Raw genomic sequence first — 27190 nt, 5'->3', positions numbered from 1 at the left:
CCTGTGCATTTGAAAGCAACAAGGCTGTCAGAAGAGCAACAAATACAGTTTCCCCCATCACAGCTTCTGTGTTAGTATGGCTGCATCCATCACAGTTCTTTCTGTCAAGCATTATTTAAAAGTACAAGAGCCCTCAAATGGAAATGTTGGCAAACCCACATGGGAACTACAGTTTTACCACATGTCGCTTCTGTAGGTGTCATAGTTTATAGGGAACTGGGTGGAGAACATCTTGCCTCTGTTCATGTTGAATGGCTGCTTGGTAGCCTGTGGAAGAACAAGGGAAATATGGGATGGATGATACACATAACAGTGGTGGTAGCTGCAGCAGATGGTGCCTGTACGAGACTGGGAAATGCTGTCTCCACTGGGGTGTTTTTTCAAAATGTGTGCTCAGTCAGGCTTCCCTTTCTCCTAGTGAGTGTGCACTCACCTGGTAATCTCCTGGTGCCTATTTTAGGGAGTCACTTGTTGGGGAGATAAAGTTGATAAGAAAATATTCATCCATCCACCATAGGGAATTGAGCTCCTGTTTGTTCTACTGCTGTGTGCTCTCATCTGATCTTGAAAGGAAGGTGTACTCTGTAGTTGTGAGTGTTTGAGTGTCCTCAGAAGTGCACCTAGGTAATTTTGGAGCCTGGACCTAAAGGCCTTTAGAGCCCGCCGCCCCCTGTATCACCGCCACTACACACACACACACACACACACACAGCGCGCGACACAGGCAGCATTTTTAATATGTGGGTTTGTTTGTTTGAAACATTTAATATACCACCCACTCCAAAGACTCCGAGCAGTGCACAAAAACATGCAAACAAGGCAACATTAAAAATTACATTCTGAATTAAAAACTAAAGTAACTAACAAAAAACAAACAAATAAACTACAGGGCAAAAGCCTGGCAAAAAAGAAAAGTCCTCAATAGATATTTGAAGATCAGTAAGGAAAGGGCTAGACAGATCTGAAGGGGAAGAGAGTTCCAAAGAAATGGGGCAGCAACCAGAAAGGCCCTTTCATGGGTCCTACAGCCCCAAACATCTCGGAAATCAGGGACCAACAAAAGAGCCATCTGAGATTATCTAACCAGACAGGATGTAACTGGATGGGAGAGGTGGGTCTGTAGGCAGACAGAGTTCTTGAGAGCACAAACAGCAACTGAACTCACAAGAACTTAAGAATATAAAAGAGGTATATTTATGCAAGTATGCATTAGTGGAAACATTTCAACACATAACATATTCCCATCCCACATATTTCTTTCCCCATTCCCCACTCTAAAGCACCTGGCACAGGTCACAATCACATTCAGCCACCAGGCGCAGTGTGGGCCAATGGTGACCACACCACCAAAGAGGGTGCCCCAGGGTGTGTGGAGGCCCTGGATTTCAGCACTGAAGTCCAGAGGTAAGAGCTCTGCTGAGTGCCCTGCGTACCTTGTGGGTATGAAGAATGGAGGATGTTCAGGAATCCTGCTTTAAGACATAGTTTTGCTCTCTCTGCTGAGGTCCTTCCTCCCTTGTTTACTTGTCTGGGGTATCTTGTCCTTGCAGCCCCAATTGCAGCAGTGGGGTTGAGGTACCTGGAGTCATAAGATACGATACCTGCAAGGAAATAGTGTTCTTCATTGGTCCTGTCTATATTTGTTGTTCTCCTTGGCAGCTGATGGCTTTGAACAAGTTCCCCGTTAACCCAAGTTCCAACTTGTGTGCTTACCAGTGGCAGCCACCTAGTGAGATAGGACAGAAAGTAGTATATGACTGCTGCCAGAGGGAACTCCCTTACAGTAGGTTTTTCGTAGAGACAGCCAAGGTTGGGGCTGAGAACAGCTCATACAGCCCTATGCAGCCACGCAGCTGGTGAATGGCCAGCAGTGTCCCACATAGTTCTGGACCAATATCTCAATTAGCAATCAATGATAATGGCCATTGACTGCTTTCTACCCTACTTCACCAGTAATCAATGCTGATATTCAGCACAGTCTTCAGTCAGCATTTCCCCTCTGTGAGCACCAGAGGAGTTGCGCAAGAGCACTTTTCTGCAACTCCACTGGGGCTAGATTTTACATGTGTAACAGCCCCATTTAAAGGAAAACATCACCAGAAGATTGCACTGAATGTTGGCCTGCACTTTTTATAGACAAAGGGACAGAGTGATGTAGCTCTGTACTGCACTTTTTCTTATATGACCTTGGTTCCATTGCTGGGACTCATATACTCCTGTGGATTAGATGCTGAGTTAGTCAGAACCCTGTCCTCTAATAAAGTGTGGAGAACGTAAAGGAAGCCATCTGGAGTTCTCAATTAACTGCAGTGGGAGTGGTTTAACTTACATCAGCATCCCCCCACCTCACATAAGGTTATATGGCAAAGGGGGACAGGATCAGCCCCTAGGTGAGTATAGGATTTTAATTAGCATACTTTCCTCACTATGCCCCAACTCCACCCAGTTTTCTTCTTTACTCATTTAGAGTCCTGCTAGTGTAAGTCTTGCAGTGGCTGTAATGGGTTGCTTGTGCAAAAGCATCACTAGACCAGCATAACCTCTTTAGGGAGAGGATCATACTGTTAGCCATGTTCTGATGTGGCTGCTTCTAAATATTGAGAATGAAACTGTTCTGATCCCCACCACCACCCGTCCAAAGCCAACTGGAAACACGAAGTCTTACAAGAAATCTGGATCTCACAAAATACCCAGTCTGGTTTCCAGATCAAAGCACTTGGGTTAAGCTTTCAAATATGAGTGCTTATCCAAACCAAGCCTGCAAATCTTTCCTTTTTATCCTTCACCACTAGATATGCCTCTCTGAATGTGATTGAGGCAAGCATTAAATCAGATGAGTCCACATATGCAAAGAAAAGTCACAAACAGAAGTGTGAATATGCAGGGTCTTAAGGAGGCCTGAGTAATCTGTGCATCTGGTCATGTTATTGAAGAAAAGGTTGGCAGGCAGACAGTCACCCAGTTGTCATTGGGAGCATTTTGGCTGATGAAGAAGCTTGGAGAAAGTACGGCCAGGCCTTCCAAATGTGCATGACAGAATACTGAGTTCTTATAGTGTTGCTATAAAAAGTGCAACAAATACACAGTTGTTGCTAATTTGTTACAAGGAATTCAGACATCTTTCCTAAGGCAGCACTTCTGTTAGAGATAAAATCACATTTTCCCCACATTCAAACTATAACACATTGTCACTGGGAAAATGTGATTTCCTCCTCAGCTTGCACAATGGTTGAAATAGTGAACTGTGTGCAATGTGGTTGTACAAGAATCACAGGCAACTGTATATAGATACACAGGTGTATATTTCATGTATTAGTCACTTAAGCATAAATATGTTGCCAGCAAATTATAATCACTTGATAAGATCCATATAAGGTGTTGAATGTGTTTCAAATGTCATTCTTCTGCAGCAGCTACTGTAGTAGTATATCACACAGCTTCACAAATTTAGCATGGAACATTCTCTATCCCCAGTAGCAAGACTTTCCTCCTTCCTACCAAAGCAGAAGATGGCCCTGCATGTTTTTGCTGACTTCAGTGTTTTTCGAGGGGACTCTGGGATTCCTTGAAAACATTAGCTGGTCTGCAGTGCAAAGTCCAGTAATAATGGGCAAGCTTTTCTGAAAAGAAGCTTGTCTACCATTACCAAGTTTTCCATGCAATGCACAGCCACAGGAGAATTTAGGACATAAAGATACTGAGGTGAGTCTCACGATCAGTGAGACCCGCCTTAAGGGGGTTTGCGGGGAGAGCGGGCTTAGCCTGCTCTGCCCGCAAACAATCACAATTGCAGTCCGGGGCGGCTGGATCGCCCACCCATATGACTGCCAGCTCCATCATGGAGCCAGCAGGGGCTGCAGGGATCGGTGGGGGGCATTGCAGAGGATGGCCAATTGGGGGGCAGGAAGTTCCAGGATGCCCCATGTGAGTGCAGCATCCCAGCCTGGGTCTCCTCATGTGTTGCTGCGGTGCTCGCGCTGTTAACCTCAGCTAAGGGGAGGGGTACTTTGGGAGGTTTGCTGCCGGGAACCGCATGGCTCCCGTTGCAGCACACAATCAGCCGGAATCGAGCTAGGCTCCCTTAGCCCGATTTCGGCCGATCGAGAGAATAGACTCGTTGCCTTTTTTTTTTTTTTTTACTGGTCTTGCTTAACAGTTCCCTGAAATGCATAAATTAAGTAAAGACGTATTTTCCCATCCCTTGCTAGATGTGCCCATCCTAGGCGGGTTTCAGAGGATATGCTATATATGCAACTGATAATGAGGCTTAGTAGGTCATGTATTCCAGCACCCACTACCAGCTCAGAACACAATATAGAACAGGGGTTCCCAACCCTGGGCCCCTAGATGTTGGACTACAATTCCCATAATCCCCAGCTGTAGCTGCAATAGCCTACAGATTTGCTAACACATGTGTTAGTGGGAGCCAGCATGGTGTAGTGGTTAGAGTGCTGGACTAGGACTGGGGAGACCCGAGTTCAAATCCCCATTCAGCCATGAAACTAGCTGGGTGACTCTGGGCCAGTCACTTCTCTCTCAGCCTAACCTACTTCACAGGGTTGTTGTGAAAGAGAAACTCAAGTATGTAGTACACCACTCTGGAGGAAGAGCGGGATATAAATGTAATAATAATAATAATTAATAAGTGCGATGACACAAAAGTGTAAGTGGGGTCGGAGTGTGAACTGTACTCTCAAAGTGCAATAATGGAGGGGAAAGTGCAATACAGGCATAGTACAAGATCAATTTGTTTAGAACGACAGTCTGTCTCACATTACTTATTGAAATGCATGTTATAGCTCTGTTGACTAAGGAGAATCAGAATCTTTAATGTTACAGACACAAGCCAAAGTAAAAGAAAGAGATTATAGTTATACAGCAGTAAATAGAATATATATGTTATATAATTAAAACAGTTAAAATTAAAATTAATTAAATTTTTTAACAATATTAGAAACATAGTAAAAATTAAAGTTAAAACAATAAAATGGAGATGAGAGATAAATAGTTGATATGCTGGCACCCTGCTGTACTGAAGCACTGCCACTTTCCTCCCAAAAGGTTATCTCGCCAGTCTATCCCCAGTCTCCATGATATCTGGTGGTCTGTCTGGTTCCACCTCCAGCTTGACATTCGTCTCATTCTTTGAGGGCATCATGGAGTCTCTGGCTTGCTTCTTGTTGCTATAGTCCACCTAGGGGGACTCTCAGATACAATTAATTCAGTTATGGGCAAACTGTCCTTGATTCAGAATCTGGCACACTAAACTTTGCTTTGCTTCCCCCCGCTAAGATTGATTGATTGATTGATTGATTGATTGATTGAAATCTCTAGGTGGTGATTAAGATATAAGCAAATTGCTTAGTTTTTACAAGATCAGTTATGAAATCTGAAATGCTTTCAATGACATCACCAGGAGCATGATAGAGTTTCCAGCATTTCATCCAGCCCTTCCCATCAGCCCCCCCACCACACACCACACACTTTCATTTCCTGCTTGCTATCCTGCTAGTGATGGCAGAGGTTTGACTGGAAACCTCTTTCCCTCCACCCTGGTGCCGAGAACACCGCAATGTTACTGCCAAGAGGAGTGCTATGGCTACCAGTAAGGCCTCTGTTTCACCCCATCCCCTCACTGAAATCCCCCATTCCAATTTTTCCACTTTGGTGGTGAAATGAGGGCCACACCTATACCTGCATGCTCAGTTTAAAAAAAAAATGCTCCCAAGCTGGTATTACAACATATACAATAAAACATCATAAAATCATCAATCCAATAACAATAATAAAACACTAGGTGGAATAACAAACCACAATACTAACAGGAGCCCTTTAAAAACCCATCAATTGATTTTTAAACAGTCGGGGGGTGGGATATCTTGCCTCATGACAAGATGCACAGGTGGGCACCAGGCTGGGCTTCCTAAGGAGAGCATTCCATAAATGGGGTGCGACTGCTGAAAAGGCCATGAGGTTTAATTGGTTTTAAAAGGGTCTTTTTTCCTCTATATACATTGTGTCTTAGGTGTCCTACACCTGGATGTGATGGCTCTGGTCATGTAACTGGAAACTATGCCTCCCACAGAAGGTAAGAATTCTTCACTTGTTTGGAAACAAAAACAAAATGTTAAAAGTTGGTGGAAATAAATTGTTCTTTTTTGTACTTTTCCCAGCTTGTCTGGTTGCCCCCGGGCGAGGAAAGGTGGTCTCAAAGTGACTCCCTCCAAGGAAGAAAAAGAAGACCCTGAACTTAAGTAAGTGGGAATAGGCAGGATTTGTCACCTTCTAAAAAATGCCCTTCTGAAGATGCACCTGAGAAAGGATTTGATGCCTCCCAAGAAGCATCCAACTTGATATTTTTATCTAACATGTATCCTGTCCTACCTGTGAAGCCTCCAAAGACTGATTTTTGAGACTCCTGGGTAATGTGCAGTCCCTGAGCTAGCCCACAAGGCACCTCTCATAGAAGCTGCTAAGTCTTTGAATTATTGCAGTCTTGAGCTTGTCTGAAAAAGTTCTGAGAAGCTCCCCTATCCAAATGAGTTAAAGCTTAGGCAGGACCCCTTTATATACTCTGTGAGCCCTCTCCCCATCCCATGTGCTTGGTAACAACTCTGCCTTTACCTCACCTGAGCCATGCCTGCAGCCACATGTGGGATGATTAATGAAAGTAATGTATGACATTTCATTTCAGTTAGCATTTTCCTGCTTTAATGCATTGGCTACCATTTGTGAGGGATGAAGAGTGCCCAATCTGCATGATAGGTTGAGGAATATAAATGACTCATCACATGGTAAAAACCACCATATGGAGTAATTTAAAGTGGTCTCCATGTGGCAGCTATAATGTGCAAATTGGCCCTAAACCAGGTACTCTGATACTTCTGATGGGCTCTTGTGGATTGCTGCCTGACCTGTGATGGCCCTCAATTGTGGTACAAAGTAAAGAGTGGGGAGCAGGCATAACCTCACTTGTAGCTTGTGGGGATCAAAAATGCTAATGAAGAGTTTCCCATTCCAACAAACCTGTACTCATGCATTTTATTTGCTCTGCAAGTAATTCTCTATTATCCTCATTATAAATATTATCCACTGCAACTGAATGTATCTCTGCCTTAATATTTGTGTGTTCATATTCTAACAAGTGTTCTATTTGTTTGGAGAACATTTTTTCCTGGTTTGTCAAAAAACTAACAACCATTTTGTTGTGCTCCTGTAGATGTCCGGTGCTAGGCTGTGATGGCCAAGGTCACATATCAGGTAAATACACTTCTCATCGCACTGCTTCGGGTTGTCCTATGGCTGCCAAGAGACAGAAGGAGAGTCCTCCCAATGGGTCTTCGCTGCCCTGGAAACTGAACAAGCAAGAGCTGCCACACTGTCCTTTGCCAGGCTGCAACGGGCTGGGTCATGTTAATAACGTTTTTGTCACCCACAGAAGGTATCACTTTGTGTCTTTAATCCTTTTTTTTTAACTTAACAAATATCTGCAGTCTAATGCAGTTGTGTTGATTTAACAAATGAAGCTATTAAACTGATGGCAAAAATCATTTGGGACTTTTGTGTGATTCCTCAGTTAACCCCCACATCTTTGTGTTGAAGGGAAATCCACAAATAAATATTATTTGTTTATCTGTATTCTTAAAAAGGAAGAATATCCATAGCAGCCTATTACCGAACTCTTAGTTTCAAGGAAGTTAACCTTAGGTACACAAGAAGCTGCCTTGTACCAAGTTAGCCCATCTGGCTCTGTATTGTCTACACCAGGGATTCTCAACGTTGGGTCCCCAGATGTTAGTGGACTTCAACTCCCATAATCCCTAGCCCCAGTGGCCTTTGGTTGGGGATTATGGGAGTTGAAGTCCAATAACATCTGGGGATCCAACATTGAGAATCCCTGGTCTACACTGACTGGCAGTGGTTCTCCAAGGCTTCAGGCAGGAGTCTTTCTCAGCCCTACCTGGAGATGGCAGAGACTGAGCCTGGGACCTTCTGCATGCATTGAGCTACAGCCCCATCCCCTCATGAGTTGTTGAGCTGCTGAGTGTGTAGGTAGGTTCAGTTTCAAAGGCTCCACCTGAACAATACCACAATCTGTAGATGTGTCCATTGCATTCCAGCTGATGTAGGACTGTGCACTGTGGCAACATGTTGTAATCAAACTGCTGCTTCAGCAAAAGCTGCCATCGAAGAAGACTCGGTACATAGCTCAACAGTGGGGTAGAGAGGGGCCATCGTGGGAACCAGAATGGAAATATTTTACCTACTTGTCGTCCTATAGTCATTATGCAACCAGTTATGATGTTGGCAATCTTGTGTATCTGATATAATATAGCAATATATTTTAATTGGACTGCCGCTTGCAGACCACACAACAAAATAGACATGTACTGATGAGACCCTGGAAGTGGAGATACAACCATCAAATATCAACTTTTATAGCCCACCCCCTCTTTCTTAAAACTCATTTCAGTTTGTCTGGATGTCCTCTGAATGCACAAGCCTTAAAAAAGAGCAAAATAACGGAGGAACTAATGACCATCAAGTTGAAAGCAAGTGGAGGTAAGAAAATATGCACCTGTGTTTATTGATTTAGCTACACATTTTCCATCTTCATTTACAAGTAAATAGATTCCTGAACTCAGCAGGGGGTTGAAGACCTCCTAGTTCACTTCCAACTCTAAAATGCTATGATTCTATGAAATGGTGCAATTCATTTCATAAATTTAATTTAAAGTGTAACCATATTGCACCCTGAATGGAACACAGGTGAACTGTGATCCAGGTTTTATCCTCAGACTTGTCCTTCATTGAATATAAAGAGTGGCTAATAGCTTGAAAAATAAAAGCCACCTAATGGCACAGTGGAGAAATGACTTGACTTTCAAGCCAGAGGTTGCCGGTTCAAATCCCCGCTGGGATGTTTCCCAGACTATGGGAAGCAGCTATATTGGGCAGCAGCGATATAGGAAGATGATGAAAGGTACCATCTCATACTGTGCAGGAGATGGCAATGGTAAACCTCTCCTGTATTCTACCAAAGACAACCACAGGGCTCTGTGGGTTGCCAGGAGTCAGCACTGACTTGACACTTGGCACTTTACCTTTAATATCCTGAATAAATTACTTGACAGAAGTCCTATCAAAATTAAGTAGTCCTTTAGAGTAAGTCTTGAATAGTACTATTGAGTAAATTAGCCACTGGATATTAGCCCTTTCTGAGGAAAGCAAATCCCTTACTAATAGGTAAACATTGGAAATTAGCAGGGAAAACAGGGGTTGCCTTGGTTTGTATTATGCAAGTACAGGAGGCCCTTGTTGTTCATGGGAGTTCCATTTTTGCCTGCAATCACAACTATGGAAACCACAAATAAAAAAACCTTAACTCTATGGGAATCTGGGTGTTAGGTTCCTGAAGGGGGAAAAAATCACAAAAGATGCAGGAGGGAAGCAGAAATAAAAGGAAGATAGCACAGTACACTGCTCTCCAGCAATGTCCCCCCAAATCTTCCCATTTTTCTTCAATTTCTGTGGACTTCCATCTTTTGTGTAAACACAAGCCACAGAATGGTTCTTTGCTACCTCTGGACTGGAAATGATACCAGAACCACCATTAGAAATGCCCCCGCAGGTCATTTCCTGGTGCCCAGGAAATATGGGTAGGCGGAAATAGCCTATTTTCACCCCTGCGATAATGGAAACCAGGTCCCTGAGACCCAACTGCAGATACGCAGAACCTCCGTCCATGAATCCATGAATAATAAGGGTCTCCTGTATGCAGCAACTGACTGGCTAGTTGCCCACACTGATATCAGTAGACTGAGCCAGGGCTGTTTGCAGGTCAGAAGCTCTAGGAGCATAGGAAACTGCCTCAGACTGAATCAGACCATTGGTTACTCTAACTCAGTATTCTCTATGCTGACTAGCAGTGTCTCTTCAACAGGGGTCTTCCTACCTGGAAATGGTCCCCTACCTGGGACCTTCTGCAGGCAAAACAGGTGCTCTATCACTGAGCTACAGCTCCACCCTTCAAAGCAGCATCTGCTTGCACAGTCCTAAGTGAGACTTCCTCCTGCCTCCACTACTACATCCCAATAGTTACACAAGAGGTTAGGAATTTATCTCCCCTCTTAACCTCCCCAAAGCGGTGGGCAGTGGTTTCTGCAAGCCAGCTGCTTTACGAGCCACCGTCTTCTAAGCCCCTGCTTAACCCTTTAATCCTCAGTGTTTGCTACATTTCAGACCTCAGTGCTGAACAGTTGAAGTCGAGGTATAAAATACTTAGGTATGCTAGTTGTTTCAGGACTGGATCTGGGCATGGGATCTAGTCTGGAGATGGGCATAACATTGCCCTTCAGGGAGTCAAGGCATAAGGGGGAGCTTGACAGCTTGGAGCAGAGGTAGCAGGCCGGCCACGAGAGCTGGTCGTGTGGTAGCAAGCATGAATTGGGTCTGCCTTGGTTTGCTTTTGAATGAGAGACTACAGGTGTGAGCACTGTTAGATATACCCCTTAGGGGATGGGGCTACTCTAGGAAGAGCATCTGCATGCTTGCGTGCAGGAGGTTCCAAGTTCCCTCCTTGGCAACTCCAAGAGAGACCCTCTTGTCTGTAACCTTTGGAGAAGCTGCTGCCAGTCTGAGTAGACAATAGTGAGCGAAATGGACCATTGGCCTGCCTCAGTATATGTTCCTATGTTGTGGAAGCAATATAAGAATCCAGTCATGCCCCAAGTAAATCACTTCAGGCCAATGGAAGGCCTATTAAGCTCCATTAATATAAAACGTCCTAGCTACTTCTCTGCTCTGATATGGTATAATGGGAGTCTTGACACCAACACTGGTGAGTGGCAAATTAAATTTCAAATCTGCAGTTTTGATGCCACAGAAGCAGATGGATATTGAGCCAGTATAACCTATGAGACCTGTTTTATAATGTACTATTAGTCAGAAGTTAACATTTGCCCATCTCTTCAGACAGGTATTATGTTACACTTGACTTGGTTATTAAATCTTGTGCAGGTTTAGAGAATGAGGAGGAAATCAGACATTTGGATGAAGAAATAAAAGAACTGAATGAATCCAACCTTAAAATTGAAGCTGACATGATGAAACTTCAGACACAGGTGAGAGAAAAATGATTTAGTCCTAACAATGCATATCTACTGTTCTGACACAATTTTGTAGATTCTTCAAGAATTCTATGAGTTATCCTTGCTTGTAACTGTGCCCTGTACTCCATAATTGCATTGTAAGGCAATAAAACACACTCTGGCATTGTGGTAGCCTGCAAAGTGGGCAGAGTTACTTGGGAGTCATGGCCAACATGCAGCTTATTATAACAGTCAGTGAGACCTAAACAAAATCAGATAATATCTTCTTTGGATTTAATCCATATAATCTAAAATAAAATACAGATACAATTATAGCTGCCTTATACTGGTGGACATTCTGACTAACATGTGCTCAGTGAATTGTGCTAGTGCAAGAAGATAACGTAGCTGTGCTAAATGATGGGTTGTGTTTTTTCCAGGATTGTGCCTGGGATTATGCCTGCTGGCCCAACTCCCACCTGTTCATGCTATTCCTTGGAACGTGCACAGGGACCTGCACAAATACACCCAACAAGAGAGAAAAAACAAAGGATGTAACCTTGATCCAAAACCTGAAATCAACGGTTACAAAAGAATCAAGGGTCAATTGTATATTCAACACACTCAGGCTCTGAACCCATGATCTCCATTTTTGCAGGATCTGTGCCTGTTGGGGTGAACATATGTAGATCTCTGTGCACAGCTTCCTTTGAATGCATGGAGGTTAGGAGCAGGGCCAGTCATGATCCCATTCCCCCTTCTGCACATTCATTCATATCCTGTTTGACCTTCTGCATAGGGTTCGAGATTGCTTACCTTGCATCAAGGCCTTGCTCTGTGAACTCTTCATTGGTCCAGCAGATCAGCCAAATGCATGTATTTTAACTTCCTGTGAGATGACTTAATCTGAACAAACCAAATATTTCAGATAACAGATTTCTTTCCCTGGCATGTCTGATAAATGTGAACAATGAGCAAAATGTCTCTTCCAAAGCCTCCAGCCCTCTGCCTAAATCCCTTTCGCTCCAGAGATTTCCATGCCTTCTTCTGAACATCCCTTCTCTGATCCTGTATCAGGACAGGAATGTCCTCCCAAGCTCAGAGAATGTATGTTTTTAGTCTTTGCGATATTACCATTCTTGGACTTTAACTCAGTTTTGAAAATATTGGCAATATTCTAGTATCTCAAGTATCTCTTTTGGCCTGCCAAGGCTGGATCAATCAAACCTTGGATTAGCTCCTTTGTCAACTTTGTTCCTAAAAAATTTCATCCTTGGATTTGCTGTTTGCCCTCAGTTCCAATAAGAATCCCTTCAGGAACATTCAGGAGTCCAAAAAGCTTCCTAATGAAAACAATTGGGAGAACTTTATGTACGTCTATATTTAGTAGATGTCTATCTCACTGTATCCCATGGGCTCAGTGCAGCTTACGGCTGATTTTCCCAATGCAAATATTTCTGCCCAGAAGGAGCTCCCAATCTAAGTAATCATATCATTTAAGGGATAAACAGCCAAATGGGGAAAAACAGTTTACAGTCATAATACCAGTTGTAAGAACAAAATAAACCACCCCTACCATGCTGTAGATAATGCCTGCCCCACCCCAAACACACACCAACAGCTATTGAAAAAGTACTGCTTTAAGGGGGAGCTACTTATTAAATGGATATTTGTTGGAATGGTCTGAGTGAGGGTTTGAGCCAGAGTTCAATCCCAAGTGTAGTGATGGTGATGTCACAGGAACATAGGAAGCCGCCTTATCCTGAATCAGATCATTGGTCCATCTAGATCATTATTAGCTACATTGGCTGGCAGTGGCTCTCCAAGGTTACAGGCAGGAGTCCCTCCCTGCCCTATCTGAAGATGCTAGGGATTGAACCTGGGACATTCAATCTGCAATCATACAGATGCTGTTCTGCTGAGCTATGGTCCCATCCCCTAAAGGGAATATCTTACAGTACTTACATGTAGAGGCGATTCTCACAATCACCCAAAAGCGGGCTAAGGGAGCTTAGCCCACTTTTGAGTGATTGTGTGTTGCATTGGGAGCCACATGGCTCCCAGTAGCTAGCCCTCAAAAATACCCCTCACCTAAGACGAGGTTAACGGAGTGAGCGCTCCGTTAACCATGTCTTTTTGCTTGTGTGTTGCTGAGGCGTGTGGCAACACACAAATAGACTCCCAACTGGGAGGCTGCAACCAGCCTCCCAGGCTCGGGGGTCTCTCCAGGATGCCCCATGCACTCACGTGGGGCATCCTGGAACTTCCAGGGGCCACATGGCCCCCAATCCCCACAGCCCCCTCCAGTTCCATGAGGGAGCAGGCAGTCGTGTGGGCAGCCAATCCGGCCTCCCAGGGCTGCCTTCCAATCATCTGTGGGCAGAGTGGGCTAAGCCCACTCTCCCTGCAAACCCCCTTCCGGCTAAGCCCACTCTCTTCGCAAACCCCCTTCCAGCGAGTCTCACTGATCGTGAGACTCACCTCGTAGTCTCGCATTCAAATGCAAACCTGGGCAGACCATGCTTAGCAAAGGGGACAATTCATGCCTGCTACTACTAGACCAGATCCCCTCCCCTTTTGTCTTTTGAGCTCAATTCAGGAGGCAGGTAGATCTTCACACATAGGTCCTGGAATGTTCCTCAGCAGCAGCACCAGGTCATGATGGGGACTATTGATAAAAGAAAGGGACTGCAGAGTGGGCAGGGCTGGCTCTAGGTCTTTGGAGGCTGTTCTCCATGAGAGATCATCTTTACAGAAGGATACAGCAGCTCCTCCCTCTCCCTTGATGAATGACAGGGTTATAGTGGCAGCCAGAGGTGCACCTAGGCAATTTTGGAGCCTGGACCTAAAGGCTTTTGGAGGCCTCCCACCGCTTCTGCAAACCAAGCAATTATCATGCTCAGCCAGGCAACCACGCCACTAGAAACAGACTAAAGAGGATTTAGGTGCCCCCAGGGGCTATGGAGGCTCTGGATTTAGGCCCTGAAGTCCAGGGGTAAGAGCACCTTTGGTGGTAGCAGTTGCTGCACCTATTTCTCCACCCTTTGAGGGTGGGAGGAGCAGGAGCTACTGCTGCCTCCATTACTACATCCACCCAATTATCTTGAGGGTCAGAGTGGGATGGGAAGAAGCTGTCACCAAACTGCTCAGTGGCAGCTCCTCCACTTTCCCTTCAATGAATAAGGGGAAATAGTGGCAGCAGAAACTCGTCTTCCTCCTTAGAGGGTGAGTTCATGTTCATCTTCACTTTCATCTCATTTTAAGTTATGGCCTCATATTAAGTTACGGCCTCATATTGTGCCTGGACTCAGACCTTTGGTTTAAAAGTATTTAATGTAGGATTAGTTTGCTGCCCTAGTTGGGTGCTCAACATGTTGATGCCCTTACTTTCTGTTTAAACATGTTTGCAAACTTATCATGAAAAGATTGTGCCCAAATATGGAAAAACAGGTATTTGCTGCAATAAATATCAACCATCCACTAGCCATATCCTAACCAAAGACTGTGATCTTAGCTTCCTTAATTATTATCCATGTATAGTATGCAGCATTTTGTATTTTCTAGATGTATGACAAAACAGTGAGGCCCACCAAACATGGCCCTACATTTTGCAACAAAAGTATATGGGTATCTCCAGATATCCCAGTTCTTAAGCTTTTGTTTTCATATAGCTTTAAAAACAAAATTATGTTATGCTAGGTTTGCATTGTGATGATGTCACAAAGTGAACTCCTTCATTTTCTATTCTGTTTCTTTTATTTTTAGCCTTTCCACTCTGTCTTGCTTCTAATCTCTGTCATTCTGCAGAATAACCTCGCCCAGGAAAGTAGCTCAAGAGCTAATACCAGGGTTGCTGCTATTGTTGTGAGTCAGCAGGGATGCTGATAGAAAATGTAAACAGCAGCTTGCTTGGTTCCTTTCTGTGTGCCTAAGGGCAAAACTCTTTATTTTTTAACCAGACACAGACCCTCCTCCCATTCTGCCAGCTTGAGGCTTGCAGTCTTTCATCCATTTTTGAACTGGCTTCTCACAAACAAATCACTTTTTATCCAGCAGGGTCACTGTCGAGAGCTACCTTTAAACCTGTTTCTCTTGTGAATCAACAGCCAAAACTATTGGTGTAGAGATAATCTGACTTGCCCCAGTTAGAAGCATTGATATTCATGTATCTGAAGGTTGAGTTCTGCAGTCACCTTCTACTGTTTTGTGCTGACTGTTGTGTTTTAGGCCAAGAGCCCACTGCCATGTATCCATCCTTCTGCTTCATGGTTTCAGATCACATCTATGGAAAGCAATCTGAAAACAATAGAAGAAGAGAACAAACTTATAGAGCAGAACAACGAGAGCCTTCTAAAGGAGCTGGCTGGCCTAAGCCAAGCCCTCATCTCCAGTCTTGCCGACATTCAGCTTCCACAAATGGTATGCCTCTGACTAAGGATTTGGCAGTTCCTTTGGAAGCCCAGAGAGAATTCTTGACTGCATGTTGCAGGCCTATTGGAGACAATAATCAGAATTTACATTGATTCTGTACAATCTATCAGTCTCACTATGTTACCATGACAAAATGCATGCCAAATATGGGTACAGCAGTCTCTATACTCTTAAGCAGGCACAGCCATTTCATAAGGCGAGGTGAGGCAATTGTCTCAGGTGGCATATTACTGGGGCACCTGCCCAGGTGGCAAGATGCCTCCCTCCCTGCTGCTTCCATCAGAACAGTTCTGGGGGACCTATCTGACCCATGCAAACTTGTGAAGAGAGACTCTCCTCACACTTTCCTGGTAGTCCAGAATAAAACCCAGAGCAAAATCTCTCTATTCATCTAAGGTGTGCAGTTAAAATTAATTTTTGTGTGTGCGGTGAGGGGAACAAGGCCTTGTTCATTGCAGTGACTGCCCCAAAGTGCAAAATAGTCTGGGGCAGGCAACTAGTCTCATAATGAGGAAAAAGCAGGTGACCACCTCATGTAGTGATCTGAGGGGATAGCATAAGGGCACCTGTCCACTTCCGCCTCCTGGCTGAGCACCACTTTCCCATTTCTTATTCTGCTCTGTCCAATTTATTTTCAAATCTAAGTGAAGTGGTGGTGGACAGGTGAGAAAGGCATGTTCATGTCACTGAGACTAGCTGTGGCAAGAGACATTTAGCATCCCGCTTCAGGATTCCAAAGATCTTGGGCCACCCTTGATGGCCAGGAAGTTTTTCACACAGGGCTTTTAAAACCCTTTAGCCCAAATCTCCTCCAGAATGGAGGGTGTGAGTTCACATATCTGCTTTTCACTGAATTTCATTAGAGTGCAGCCCAATGTATATCTGGGGTTTAAAAAAAATCCACTTTTTGCGTCTGGTTTTTGGGATAACTGAGTTCGCAGTAAAGCCTCCCAGAAAACTCACGGTAAACCTGCTGTTGGCCAGGTGACTCTAGTCCGTTTGCACCCTAACTTCAGCCCATAGCCAGGCAATAGCTAAGCCTTTGTGTTCCCCTCGCGTTGTCAGCCCCTCACCACTAGGCAAAAGCATGTTTCTCAAAGCACCATCAGATCCATGTCTTCTGTGAGAGCTGCCCCCGCCCCGCCAGTAATAATATGCACTTTGCTTGGTATTTAACTCTTTTTCTTTGGTGTCATGTGTTCTGTCTTCATTTAGGGCCCAATCAGCGAGCAGAATTTTGAAGCATATGTCAATACTCTCACAGATATGTACAGCAATCTGGAACGGGACTATTCACCAGACTGCAAGGCTCTGTTGGAAAGTATCAAACAGGCAGTGAAGGGTATCCATGTGTAGGATGAGGAAGCTGCTGGGCAACAGGAGTTACTTAGCAGCAGCAAACTCCCGATGGATGTCAAGAGCTCCTGGACTGCTTAGGAGTATTGGTTGCTGTGCTGCATTTATAACTACAACATTGCACTATTTTTTTTCCAGCTGACATAAAAAGGACAGAAAAGATAACAGACTATTATATTAACAGCAATGACTCCTATCATAGAATATATTTATTTCGGTACAAATCCTTTTCTGTTGTTGTTGTTGTTTTTGCACTCTCTTCATTTTGTAAAGTGGATGTAAAAAGTGTGTGTAACTATTTTTTTACATTTTTTTATTTATTTTCAATCAAAGAGTTGTGGGTTTTTTTTTAATCTTTTAACAACATTTCTTGCGGCCTGCCATATTTTTACAAATGTGTTTGTTAATTTATTTTCCAATGAGATTTTAAATAGACTGAAAGTTATAGTGTAAATTAAATAATGTGCTGGGTTTGTACAGGAGGAAGAAGAAAAAAATGATGAAAGAAACAAAATAACAGAACTGTGATTCTAGTTTTATTTTCACCACATCCTGCTTTTTATAATGGCTTTTTTTAATGAATAAGAGATGGTTTTGCAATAGCTTGAGCTGTGAAGAACCAGGGATGCAAAGCTGAATGGTGCCCTCTCTTGGAGGAACAGAAGCTCTTCAAGCATAGCATACTGTGAGAGTTTGACTTTTTTTTAGCAATAATGAAATATAGCAATCAGCAAAGCATTGAACTTGGCTATGTGAGTAAGCCTACACAAAGTGATCATTTGAAACCATTCAAAGGAAGACCAGAAGTGACTGAAGGATACGTATTTCTTTTCCATTCATCGAAAATAACTTTTTAACCCCTTAAATGTGATAGGCTTTGAAATGACCTGTAGCTTTTTGGTACAGAGTCCTGTAAAAACATTGGTCAGTTGACCAATATCAATATAATTTCATATTGGAAAAATTGCATCCCAAGCTGATGATTTTGTATATACGATTAAGCCAAGAAAACCTTCCCTGAAATGACAGTTTTACTAGGATGAATGAGGGAATCTGAGAAGCCTAAAGTTGCTATTCTGCTTTGACACCGGGGAGCACAAGCCCCACTGAGATGAACTGAGATTGCACCACAGCAATCATGATGACTGGACCTATGAACTATAGCAACGCATTGACTGATTTTACTCTGAGTATACACGAATGCTGTGAACACAAACACATTTACTCTGAAGTGAGCTCCACTGAGATTGATAGGACTTAATCTCTGAGAAAATAGCCTCGTGCTAACAGCTCCATTGGTGGATTCCCATCATAAGTGTGGAGTTGTCTCTGAAGTGAATGTGAAAGCCTCCACTTCTAGAAAAGATCAGTGTTCAGAGTCCTGCTGTGGAGCTTTGAATCAGGGTCCTGAATCTGTTTCGTGCTGAAGTTACAGAAGGCTTCAGTGGATTACCATTTCTTAGGGAAAGGGTTCCAAGAGCCACAGGCCCTATAACCCACACAAAAAGGAATATACACACATGTTCCAAGTGTACCTCTTGGTACATCTATATTCAGTCTCAGTTTAGTAGCAGCTATAAACAGAGACCCTATGTCTGTTTCAGGGATTATAAGTAATAGAGCATTTTGTTTCTGGAATTTTAACAGTTTTTGTTTTTAAAGATGTATAAACAACCAGCTGAACTGCCTTTTTTTGTATGCACAAACGTCTCACGCGCATATGTGCCTCAGTGTAAAATGTAGACATGAATTACCGTGCGTTTAATTTCTCTGTGCTACAATGAAAAGTGTTTCTTTTTATTTGCCTACTTGATATTTCAACTGGATATATGACAGCATTCAGAGGCTTGACTCATACGATTATATTCTCGTGTTCTCCTCCGAAGCTGCTTCTCCAAGATCATCCAACTTTCATACACTGTGGTTGCTGTTCTGCATTAGGTGGGGCTTGCTGTTGATGTGAGGGGTTGATTTGGCCCTCAGACTTTAGTTTAGACAGGAGAGATGTATGTTCTTAGAAGCTGTGTTTATTTTTTAAAAGAAACACAATTTGACAGAAACTACAATATGTGCTAATATGAAATGGAACACCAAATTTGCTATTAAATTATTGTACTTGTTTTAAAAAGGACATTTGCTATACTTGTTTAATGCATACAAGAAATGGGTTCACTCATGACAGAGACTAAAAGTTAATTTACTAAATATTTTAAGAAATTTGTTATATATTTTATTTAATTTAAATTAAAGTATCTCCTACTGGCCTATCTATTTATTACTATGATTTACTATGGCTTCAAGTTAATCTGTGTTTGGATTGTTTGCTCAGGATGTATCTTTGTATTTATTTGCCTCCTTTTGTACTTGACGTATGTAATGTGCACTGTGATTCCCTTGCCCACCCCTTTTCTTTTCTTTCTCTTTCTTGGTTTCATTTTAATTTGCATTGATGAGCTATCCTGTAAATTAGACCTTTTGTAAAGAGCAATGATGTATGCATTTTTTTTTATTTTGGAGTAGTTTGTATACTGTTTCTTCATACAATTAATATTTCTTACATCAAAGCAACAAAATTGTGTTCTGTGCTGTACATTTGGTGTATGGTAGGAAATAAAATTGATACTGAAACAGTTCTACATGTTTTATGGTGCCTTCAGTTGACCAATTGCATTGTGCACTTTGAACTGATACTGAGATGCAGCATTTGTGTAGTACTTGTGACTGAAAACATATATGTCAAACTTGCAGTGCTGCACATGTATTATCTTTTTATAACCCTTACAGAAATCCTGTAAGGCAAATAAGTATTACTGGCTGACATTCTCCACAGAGCCACAAAAGGGAAGCCCCACAGAGATGCAAAAAGATCCAAGTCTAGAGTCTTTCGCTGAAGCTCTGGTGGACATCAGTGGGGTGGGGTGGGGGGGCTGATTTTCACTACTCCCTCCAGATGGAGTTCTTTAAAAAAAAAAAATCAGGCCCTCCCCACCCCTCTATGCCTGCTGGGGCAGAAGGGGAAGACTATAGAGCAGTTAAGCTCACACCTTTTTGCATTCTCACAGGGTGATCTCCATTTCCTTAGTCCTGTGGAGGATGTGGGCCACTATCTCCCTACTACAGCTGGGAAGTTGAGGCTGAGAGTCTTGCCCAAGGCCACCTAGTGAATTCATGGCATATGTGAGATTCAAGCCAGGGAATTCTCACTATACTGCACAGCTATCTTGACCTATACTGATTTATTATTTTTATTTATTTAACACTTTTATACTGCCCAAAACTAATATCTCTGGGCAGTTTACAATAAACATAGCATGAATTAAAACATTAAAACAATTTACAACTTAACACAATGTTAAAACTGCTAAACTATGAATCTAATTAAAAGCCTGGGTGAACAAATGTGTCTTAACTGCCTTTTTAAAAGTTGTCAGAGATGGGGAGGCTCTTATTTCCATAGGGAGCACATTCCAGAGCCTCGGGGCTTCCACAGAGAAGGCCTGTCCCTGAGTAGCCACCAGATATGCTGGTGGCGACTGTGGGCGAACCTCTCTAGATGATCTCAAAGGGAGGTGGGGGTGATGGTGAAGAAGATGTCCACTTAAATGCCCAGGGCCTAAGCCATTTAGGGCTTTATCGGTTATAACCAGCACCTTATATTTTACCCAGAAATGTATTGGCAGCCAGTGTAGCTCTTTCAACACTGAAGTAATATGGTCTTTCCGAGATGACGGAAGCCTTGAAATGCTGACCTCCCCGCAGACGATCTGGGCTGCTAGTCTGTGTGCAGAGATCATGCACGCAGATGTGCAGCTGCCCCCTCGGGCAGCACAGAGGGTCGAGAACAGGGGCAAGACACCCCGCCCCCCCTGGAACCCGCATAATCACTGCGTGAGTGCATGGTGCATTATGGGGATCTGCCTGACTCTGGCCGGGAGCCCCACAGTCTCCCAGCAGACGATCCAAAAAATGAAATTAAGGGAACGCTTCCTCCCTTAACCTCATTTTGAAGGCAGGCTCCAGAGATGGGCTTGCCATAAGTGGCTCCCGGCAGTTCTCACACACAGGGGGAACCAGGCTGGCCTTCCTTACCCCAGTTCCCACTGCATGCAAGACCTCATTTTGTTTCAGTTCTATCGGAAATGTGTGATTCCTCTCATTTTTGAATTCTAAAGTAACATACAGAAACACATCCTTTGATTAGTGTGATAGTTTGTAAGGGTGGGGAGAAAAGACAATATTCCACAAATTATAGGGAGTACTCTCAAGAAAACCACAGCTACCATTGTTTAAGTATCACACTGCCACTGCTTGGCAGAGTAACTGTTCCTATACCAAGTAGAAGAAAGGATACCTACTGACCTTTCACAGCTGTTAAATATTTCAAAACATAAAAGCCAGCACCAGCATTTCCTGCCGTTAGGAGCTACTGCTGTTTCCAAGATGTTCTCTGATAAGATTGACAGCATTGAGGCACTACAAAAGAAAAAGAAGTTTGCTTTTAGAATTAAATTTAAGTGTGCTTGGTTGGAATTCTAGCATTAATAATGCATTCTACAAATATACCCAGGATTGTCTGCTTAAATAATAGGCCTCTAATTTTGTACATATATACACCGTTCCTTTTGGGCTGCCTTCCCATCTTTTGGTAAGAAGTTATATATGTTTTAAAAGAAAATAAACAGTTTCTTATTTGAGTTACAGAGGAACCCTCAGGTGTATTCTGACCCAGCCCAGTGATTTGTTAATCTAAAATTTGCCAATTCATCATAGCTGCTGTAATTATTGTGATGTATACAAAAAAGCTAATCATAATGGATATGATATGATTATGCCACCCTGAGCAGTAGTGCACTGGAGGGGCAGGGTATAAATATTTTAAATAAATAAAAATAATGGATACATTTAAAATACACCAGCTCACATACCATAAATTCAAGAGAAAGACGCCTGTGTGCCTCTGTGAGACACACTAAAGTACATTCGGGCTACTGCACATTGGAGATTGGAGGGGTTAGATTATTTATCTGCTGCACCTGCAGTGAAAGTGCACGAGTGAGAAGAGCACTGTTAATTAAGATTCTTTGGAGACATGGAGTTAAAGTTCAAAGTAGTTTATTTAGGAAATACATCTGATAGACCACCTACCTGTCTAGCTGTAGGCAAGAAAATGAAAGTATGTTCCAGGTGAGCAAATGAAACCTGAGACTAACAAAGGGGAATCAGGGCAGAGAAAGAGAGTGGTCAGAGAGTATTCCTAATGCTCCTAGTAGTCAATAGGTTGTTGGTGATAAGAGTCGATGCTTTCAGGAGCTGCAACTCTAACACTGCATAGGTAGGATGCTCTGTGCCTTCGCAGCAGTGTATCATTGCAGTTGCAAAGCTCCTTCCATCATTCCCAATGGAATGGTAGTGCAACTGTGATTACACAATGCTTATTAGGCATGGAACAGCCCCACTTGCACAGCAACCTGGGGCACTTTACCATGCAGCAGCACACATGCCCTTCTCTCGGATTTAAGGTTCTCTGCACAGTATACAAGCCACTGTTGGTTTCAATTCCATTTTATTCGAGGGAGGGGTTGTGTAGGGGAAGATGGCAGTTCCATCCCTCTTAACAGAGTATAACCAGTATAGTGAGAACTCAGCCAAGCAGGAGGTCTGGAGACAACTTAAGTTTGAAGAAACTAGGATTTATTTAGAAGTAACAGGCAAAATAGGAAAGCCTGCAGGCTATTCTTGCTGAGCTTATGATTGAAGAGAGAGAGAGAGAGAGAGAGAGAGAGAGAGAGAGAGAGACTAACCAACAACTATCTCTGGGAGAGACTACTAAGAGAAGGAGCCCTTTCTCATAAGCAGAGAAAGGGCTCTGATGGGGCAAGGGGAGGAAGCCTCGAAGAGCTGACCACTCCTGCAGATGAGCAGGTCCTTGCTTCTGGGTGAGCGGATCACCAGCTGCTTCTGGTTGCTCTGAGAGTTGGGGTGTTGGACACATTCCCCCCCACCCCCAGTTCAAATAAAGTACCGTGTGAGTGAGTGTGAGTGACCTCCCCAAGTCTGCTAGCCGTGGCTGTAGAAACGAGGTTAAGGGAGCCATTGCTCCCTTAACCTTATTTTAAAGGGAGGCTTCATAGGCACATTTGCCACCATGGTGTCGTCAGGATCGGCCCAATGCTAGCGAATCACACACGCATTGAAAAACAGGTTGGGCTCCTTTAGTCCGGCTTTGCACATGCATGTGAATAGCCTCACTAACTCTGGGAGAACAAAGAGGGGAGAAATACTACACTCTCTACTTATGCTCCTAAAGCCTCTAGTGGTCATTAAGAGATATTGCTGCTGAGAGCTTATGCTTGCTGCTAGAATCCCAGCTCCAACATTTTGTAGGAGTTGTTTTTTGTTTGTTTGTTTTGCAATTTAACTTTGAATATATCCCAAAGCAGTAAAATGGATGCCCCCATGTGCAAAACTCTCTTTTCTAAGAGTACCACCACATACATGAGTTGGACTTTTTATTGGCTTCATCATTTGTCATCAGAGCCAAATAACAGATGTGTTTGACTTTTTGTTCTAAAAACCTCTTAGGTAGCCTTTGTATGCAAAATATAGTATGACAAACATATGTGAAACTCAGGGAGAGCTGGACACATGTACCACTGAGCAACAAATTAAATGTGGTCACTGTCCCCTTTTTTCCTTTTTGGCAATTCATTAAAAAAGCTTGTAAATACTTTCAAGTATCATTCAGCTTTAACTTTTTTTAAAAAATCTGGTTTTTTAAAAGAGTTCTAAAGAAACTTAAAAACATGCCAAAGGATGGACCATGCATACAGTACCCAAAACATGTTGTGTGGTTCTTTCAGTAGTAGTCTACAGAAATAGGGAATGAGGAAACATTCCAACTTCAGATGTCTCTGATGTCCAGATGTTGTAATCCTCCTGACTGTAGAGTGTTGACAGACAGCTGGGCAGTGATGTGTGATTGAGCGCTATGTTCAATCTGGCAATTTCACTGTGAAGTTTACAACATTCTTTGGACAACTCTGCTGTGCATGACCTGGCTTGTACCTCTAAAAACTTTGCTTGTTGTTGTTGTTGTTGTTTGTTGCAGTCTCCTTACTTTCTTATCCTAGTTCTTATTCTTTCTTAGTTTTCATCAGCAAAGTATCATTGCACAAGAGGAAGGATTTTCCCTCCAAAGGAATTGAAACAGAGACTGGAATTTGTAGTCTTTTCTGAGGCTGTAGCCCTTGCTGTAATCTCAGAAAAGTCTACAGATTTCAGGAGCATTTGTGCCTCTTCCCAGGACTCCATAGGAAAAGGTAAAAAGTGTCCCTTTTCAAGTTAGGGAGAGAGTGAAAAGAAAGATGAGAGACTTTTCTCCTTGCCCCTGCTAGTCTGGGTAGTTTGAGGGGTGGGGTGAGGCTGGGTCATAATGAAGCTTTGAGAGGTTGAAGAGTATGGCCAACTTTGCTTCACTTTCTGCCTCCTCTGCTTTGCCCCCCACCCAGTGCCTCTTTGCTTTGGGCCAGAGTGTCAAAGCAGATTGAGTTTGAATAGGACTCCAAAGCTTCATATAGTCCTACTGTGCATGTTTGTACACCAATATTTGCATATAAATTGTCCGTGCTGAATCATGGTGAAGGATGCCAGACAGAGGCGGAACTGTAATTGTGTGCATGGGTTCCAAGATCCCATGCACAGCTACCCTCGGGGCTGCCACTCACAGCAATGGGCACATGTGCCATGGACGAAACACCCCTTTTCTCCCTGCCACATGCGAGGCACCCCTTTTCTCCCCCACTGTGTGCAGTGGCTGGCAGCAGCGGTAGCAGCAGCATCCCTGAGGGAGCAGCCCAGCATAGCCTGCCCTGCCCCTGCCACTCATCCGCCACCACTGCCATGTGTGCAATGGGGAGAGATTTATTTTATTTTTATTTTATTTTTATTTTATTTATTCAATTTCTATACCGCCCTTCCAAAAATAGCTCGAGGCGGTTTACTCAGAGAAATAACAAATAAATAAAATGGATCCCTGTCCTCAAAGGGCTCACAATCTAAAAAGAAACATGAGCTAGACATCAGCAACAGTCATTGGAGGTACTGTGCTGGGGGTGGATAGGACCTGGTACTCTACCGCTGCTAAATAAAGAGAATCACCACATTAAAAGGTGCCTCTTTGCCCAGTTAGCAGGGGTTGCAATGCACCCCCATCCATGTGGAGGTGAGAGAAAGGCCCACCAGGTTGTGGGGGGTGGGCGGCCTGAACACGGGCCACCTATGCCCGCCCTGCACCACGGATGCCAGAAGTGAATCAGATATTTGAGCAGCAGTGGCATATATCCAGCTGCATAATACAGATGTAGGAAAGGAAAGGAGCATCTGAGCATTCCAACTGAGCGGTTTCCATGTTGGGTGTGTGTGGATTAGAACAGCTGTGTGTAGTTCAGAACGGAGGCAACAAAATTCTTCATAATGATAATCACAGTGTGCGTTACAGAGGCGGCAGAACTACAGAGGCATGCAAGCAGCATATGTTTTTGCCTCTGTTCCTGTCAGGATCATTATGCATCAAATGGCTGCATCAACAGCAAAGCAATTTGAAACATGTCTGAGCAAGGTAAAACAATTTACCTTGGGAAACAGAGGTAGGTGGGTGAGTGAGTGAGTGTTCGTGGCCAAAAAATCTACACATTTCAGAGCCTCATTTATTTAATAAGGTGCTGTGGGGCAAGAGAATGAGGCTGTTGGAAGGATGACCTTGTGTAGTGGTAATAAGGATTGGAGGAAGAACTAGGCCTCCCTTAGAGCAACTGCGGGGGGGGGGCTTTCCTAAAAATGAAAAAAAAAAAGCCCAGGAAGTTCAAATCAAAGGACCAATCCAGAGGACAGGGTGGGGATTTCTGGCTCAGCCACCAGCAGAAGCTTTGGCTTGCTAGTTAGTCTGTCCCAGGAGGGCCCCGAGAAAGCAGTGGGCTGAGCTGCTGGGACATGGGAAGGCTACAGGCACAACTTGTGAGTAATAAGGACCAGTACAGATGTATAAGGAAAGTTATTTTCTTTTCTGTATTGCTTGAGGTGGACTCTGAGTTGCCTAATTTAATGAAAACATAATCTGTTTTATGAAAAGACCATTGTTCTTATTGCATACCTTTTTCTTTAAATCTAATAATAAATTCTTGTTGCTGAAGTGTGCTACTCTTCATTTCGGGTCTGCCTTCATCACGTGCCTTTGAAGGCCTAGGACTGCTCAGCCTTTTGGGGAAGGGTTTTGCCACTTTAACCTCCCCCCGGAGGCTTTGCACACAGGGCTTCTACCCCGAATCTCCTTTAGAAGAGAGTGTGTGTGTTCACACACCAGCCAAAATTACCCCGAAGTCCCTCAGAGATTCTTGGAGCCACTCCACACAAAAATTGGGTTTTGTGATGTGAATTCTAGCTTATCTCAACGTATTTCTGGATTTTTAAAATGCTGATTTTAAGCTACTTTTTCTGAAAACTCTGGAGCAAGTAGGGAGAGGCACTGATGTAGAATCATTAGCATGATAAGAGGGATGCTCTCTTTAGAAATGGAGATATCGCTCTTCAAGAAGCTCCTAGAAGGAAAAAACAGATGCCTACCATGTGAACTTGTTTCAAAACAAAACCCGAGAACAGAGGGGAGGGGCTGCTTTCCTCAATGCTGCGAGTGTAGTTCAAAGTGGCTTCACTCAACATTTACCCCGAAGCATGAAGCCATGTGCAAATAACTCAGGAATCTTATGTGAAAAGAGTGGTTTGTCCCACATTAAAATAAAGTGGATGGTGGCAACCTAGTGTGAATCCTTTACAGACAAGGATTCAACCCTAGAGAATTCCCCGCTCCCCTCCTCCTCTGGCTCTGGTAGGAGTCATGACACCCTGGCTTACAACTGTTATCAGTGACATGAAATAATTTCTGTGGGCTTTCTAGACATTTCAATTTGCAATACTCTGTAAGTAAAAGTTAGATTAATAATGGTCACATGTCATAGTAGTCATCTGGAACTCTTCCCATTGTGGGTAACTCTATGCCCTGATCTATATGGAATCATGGATAACTCTGTGTCCTGAAGGAAATGTCTGTGCAAGTGGGTGCTGCAAGTGTTTTGAAAAGCAAAATCCTGAGAGAGAGCAGCACATTTGTTTTCAATTGCACTCATCATTGGATCAGAGATAGGGCAGAAGGAAAAGGTGACTGGATTCCATTCTCCCTGTCACATTCATTCTTCCATCATTTAAAATGGTCTTCAGTGTATGTGAATACGTGGTCATTGGTACTAGGGAAGCAAGAGCAG

General features: G+C 43.4%; 1 protein-coding gene across 14 annotated transcripts in view; it reads left to right on the top strand.

Moving 5' to 3' along the window:
* Positions 1 to 19510, top strand: part of ST18 (ST18 C2H2C-type zinc finger transcription factor) — a 366586-nt gene extending 347076 nt beyond the window's left edge. For 7 of the 14 annotated variants that reach the window (XM_053249358.1, XM_053249366.1, XM_053249367.1 and 4 more), the window contains 7 exons: positions 6026 to 6088; positions 6174 to 6254; positions 7220 to 7441; positions 8474 to 8562; positions 11020 to 11123; positions 15318 to 15509; positions 16737 to 19510. In XM_053249358.1, the coding sequence (XP_053105333.1) occupies positions 6026 to 6088; positions 6174 to 6254; positions 7220 to 7441; positions 8474 to 8562; positions 11020 to 11123; positions 15318 to 15509; positions 16737 to 16877 (892 nt within the window). In that variant the 3' untranslated portion in view covers positions 16878 to 19510. Of the gene's footprint in view, positions 1 to 6025; positions 6089 to 6173; positions 6255 to 7219; positions 7442 to 8473; positions 8563 to 11019; positions 11124 to 11530; positions 11812 to 11889; positions 13162 to 15317; positions 15510 to 16736 lie in introns of those variants that run through there. The other 7 variants (XM_053249359.1, XM_053249371.1, XM_053249365.1 and 4 more) reach the window with 6 other exon arrangements.
* Positions 19511 to 27190: the final 7680 nt, after the last annotated feature.

This window comes from Hemicordylus capensis, chromosome 4 (genome assembly GCF_027244095.1).
Source record: "Hemicordylus capensis ecotype Gifberg chromosome 4, rHemCap1.1.pri, whole genome shotgun sequence".
NCBI classification, from domain to species: Eukaryota; Metazoa; Chordata; class Lepidosauria; order Squamata; family Cordylidae; genus Hemicordylus; species Hemicordylus capensis.
This window is presented reverse-complemented; position numbering and strand designations above follow the sequence as displayed.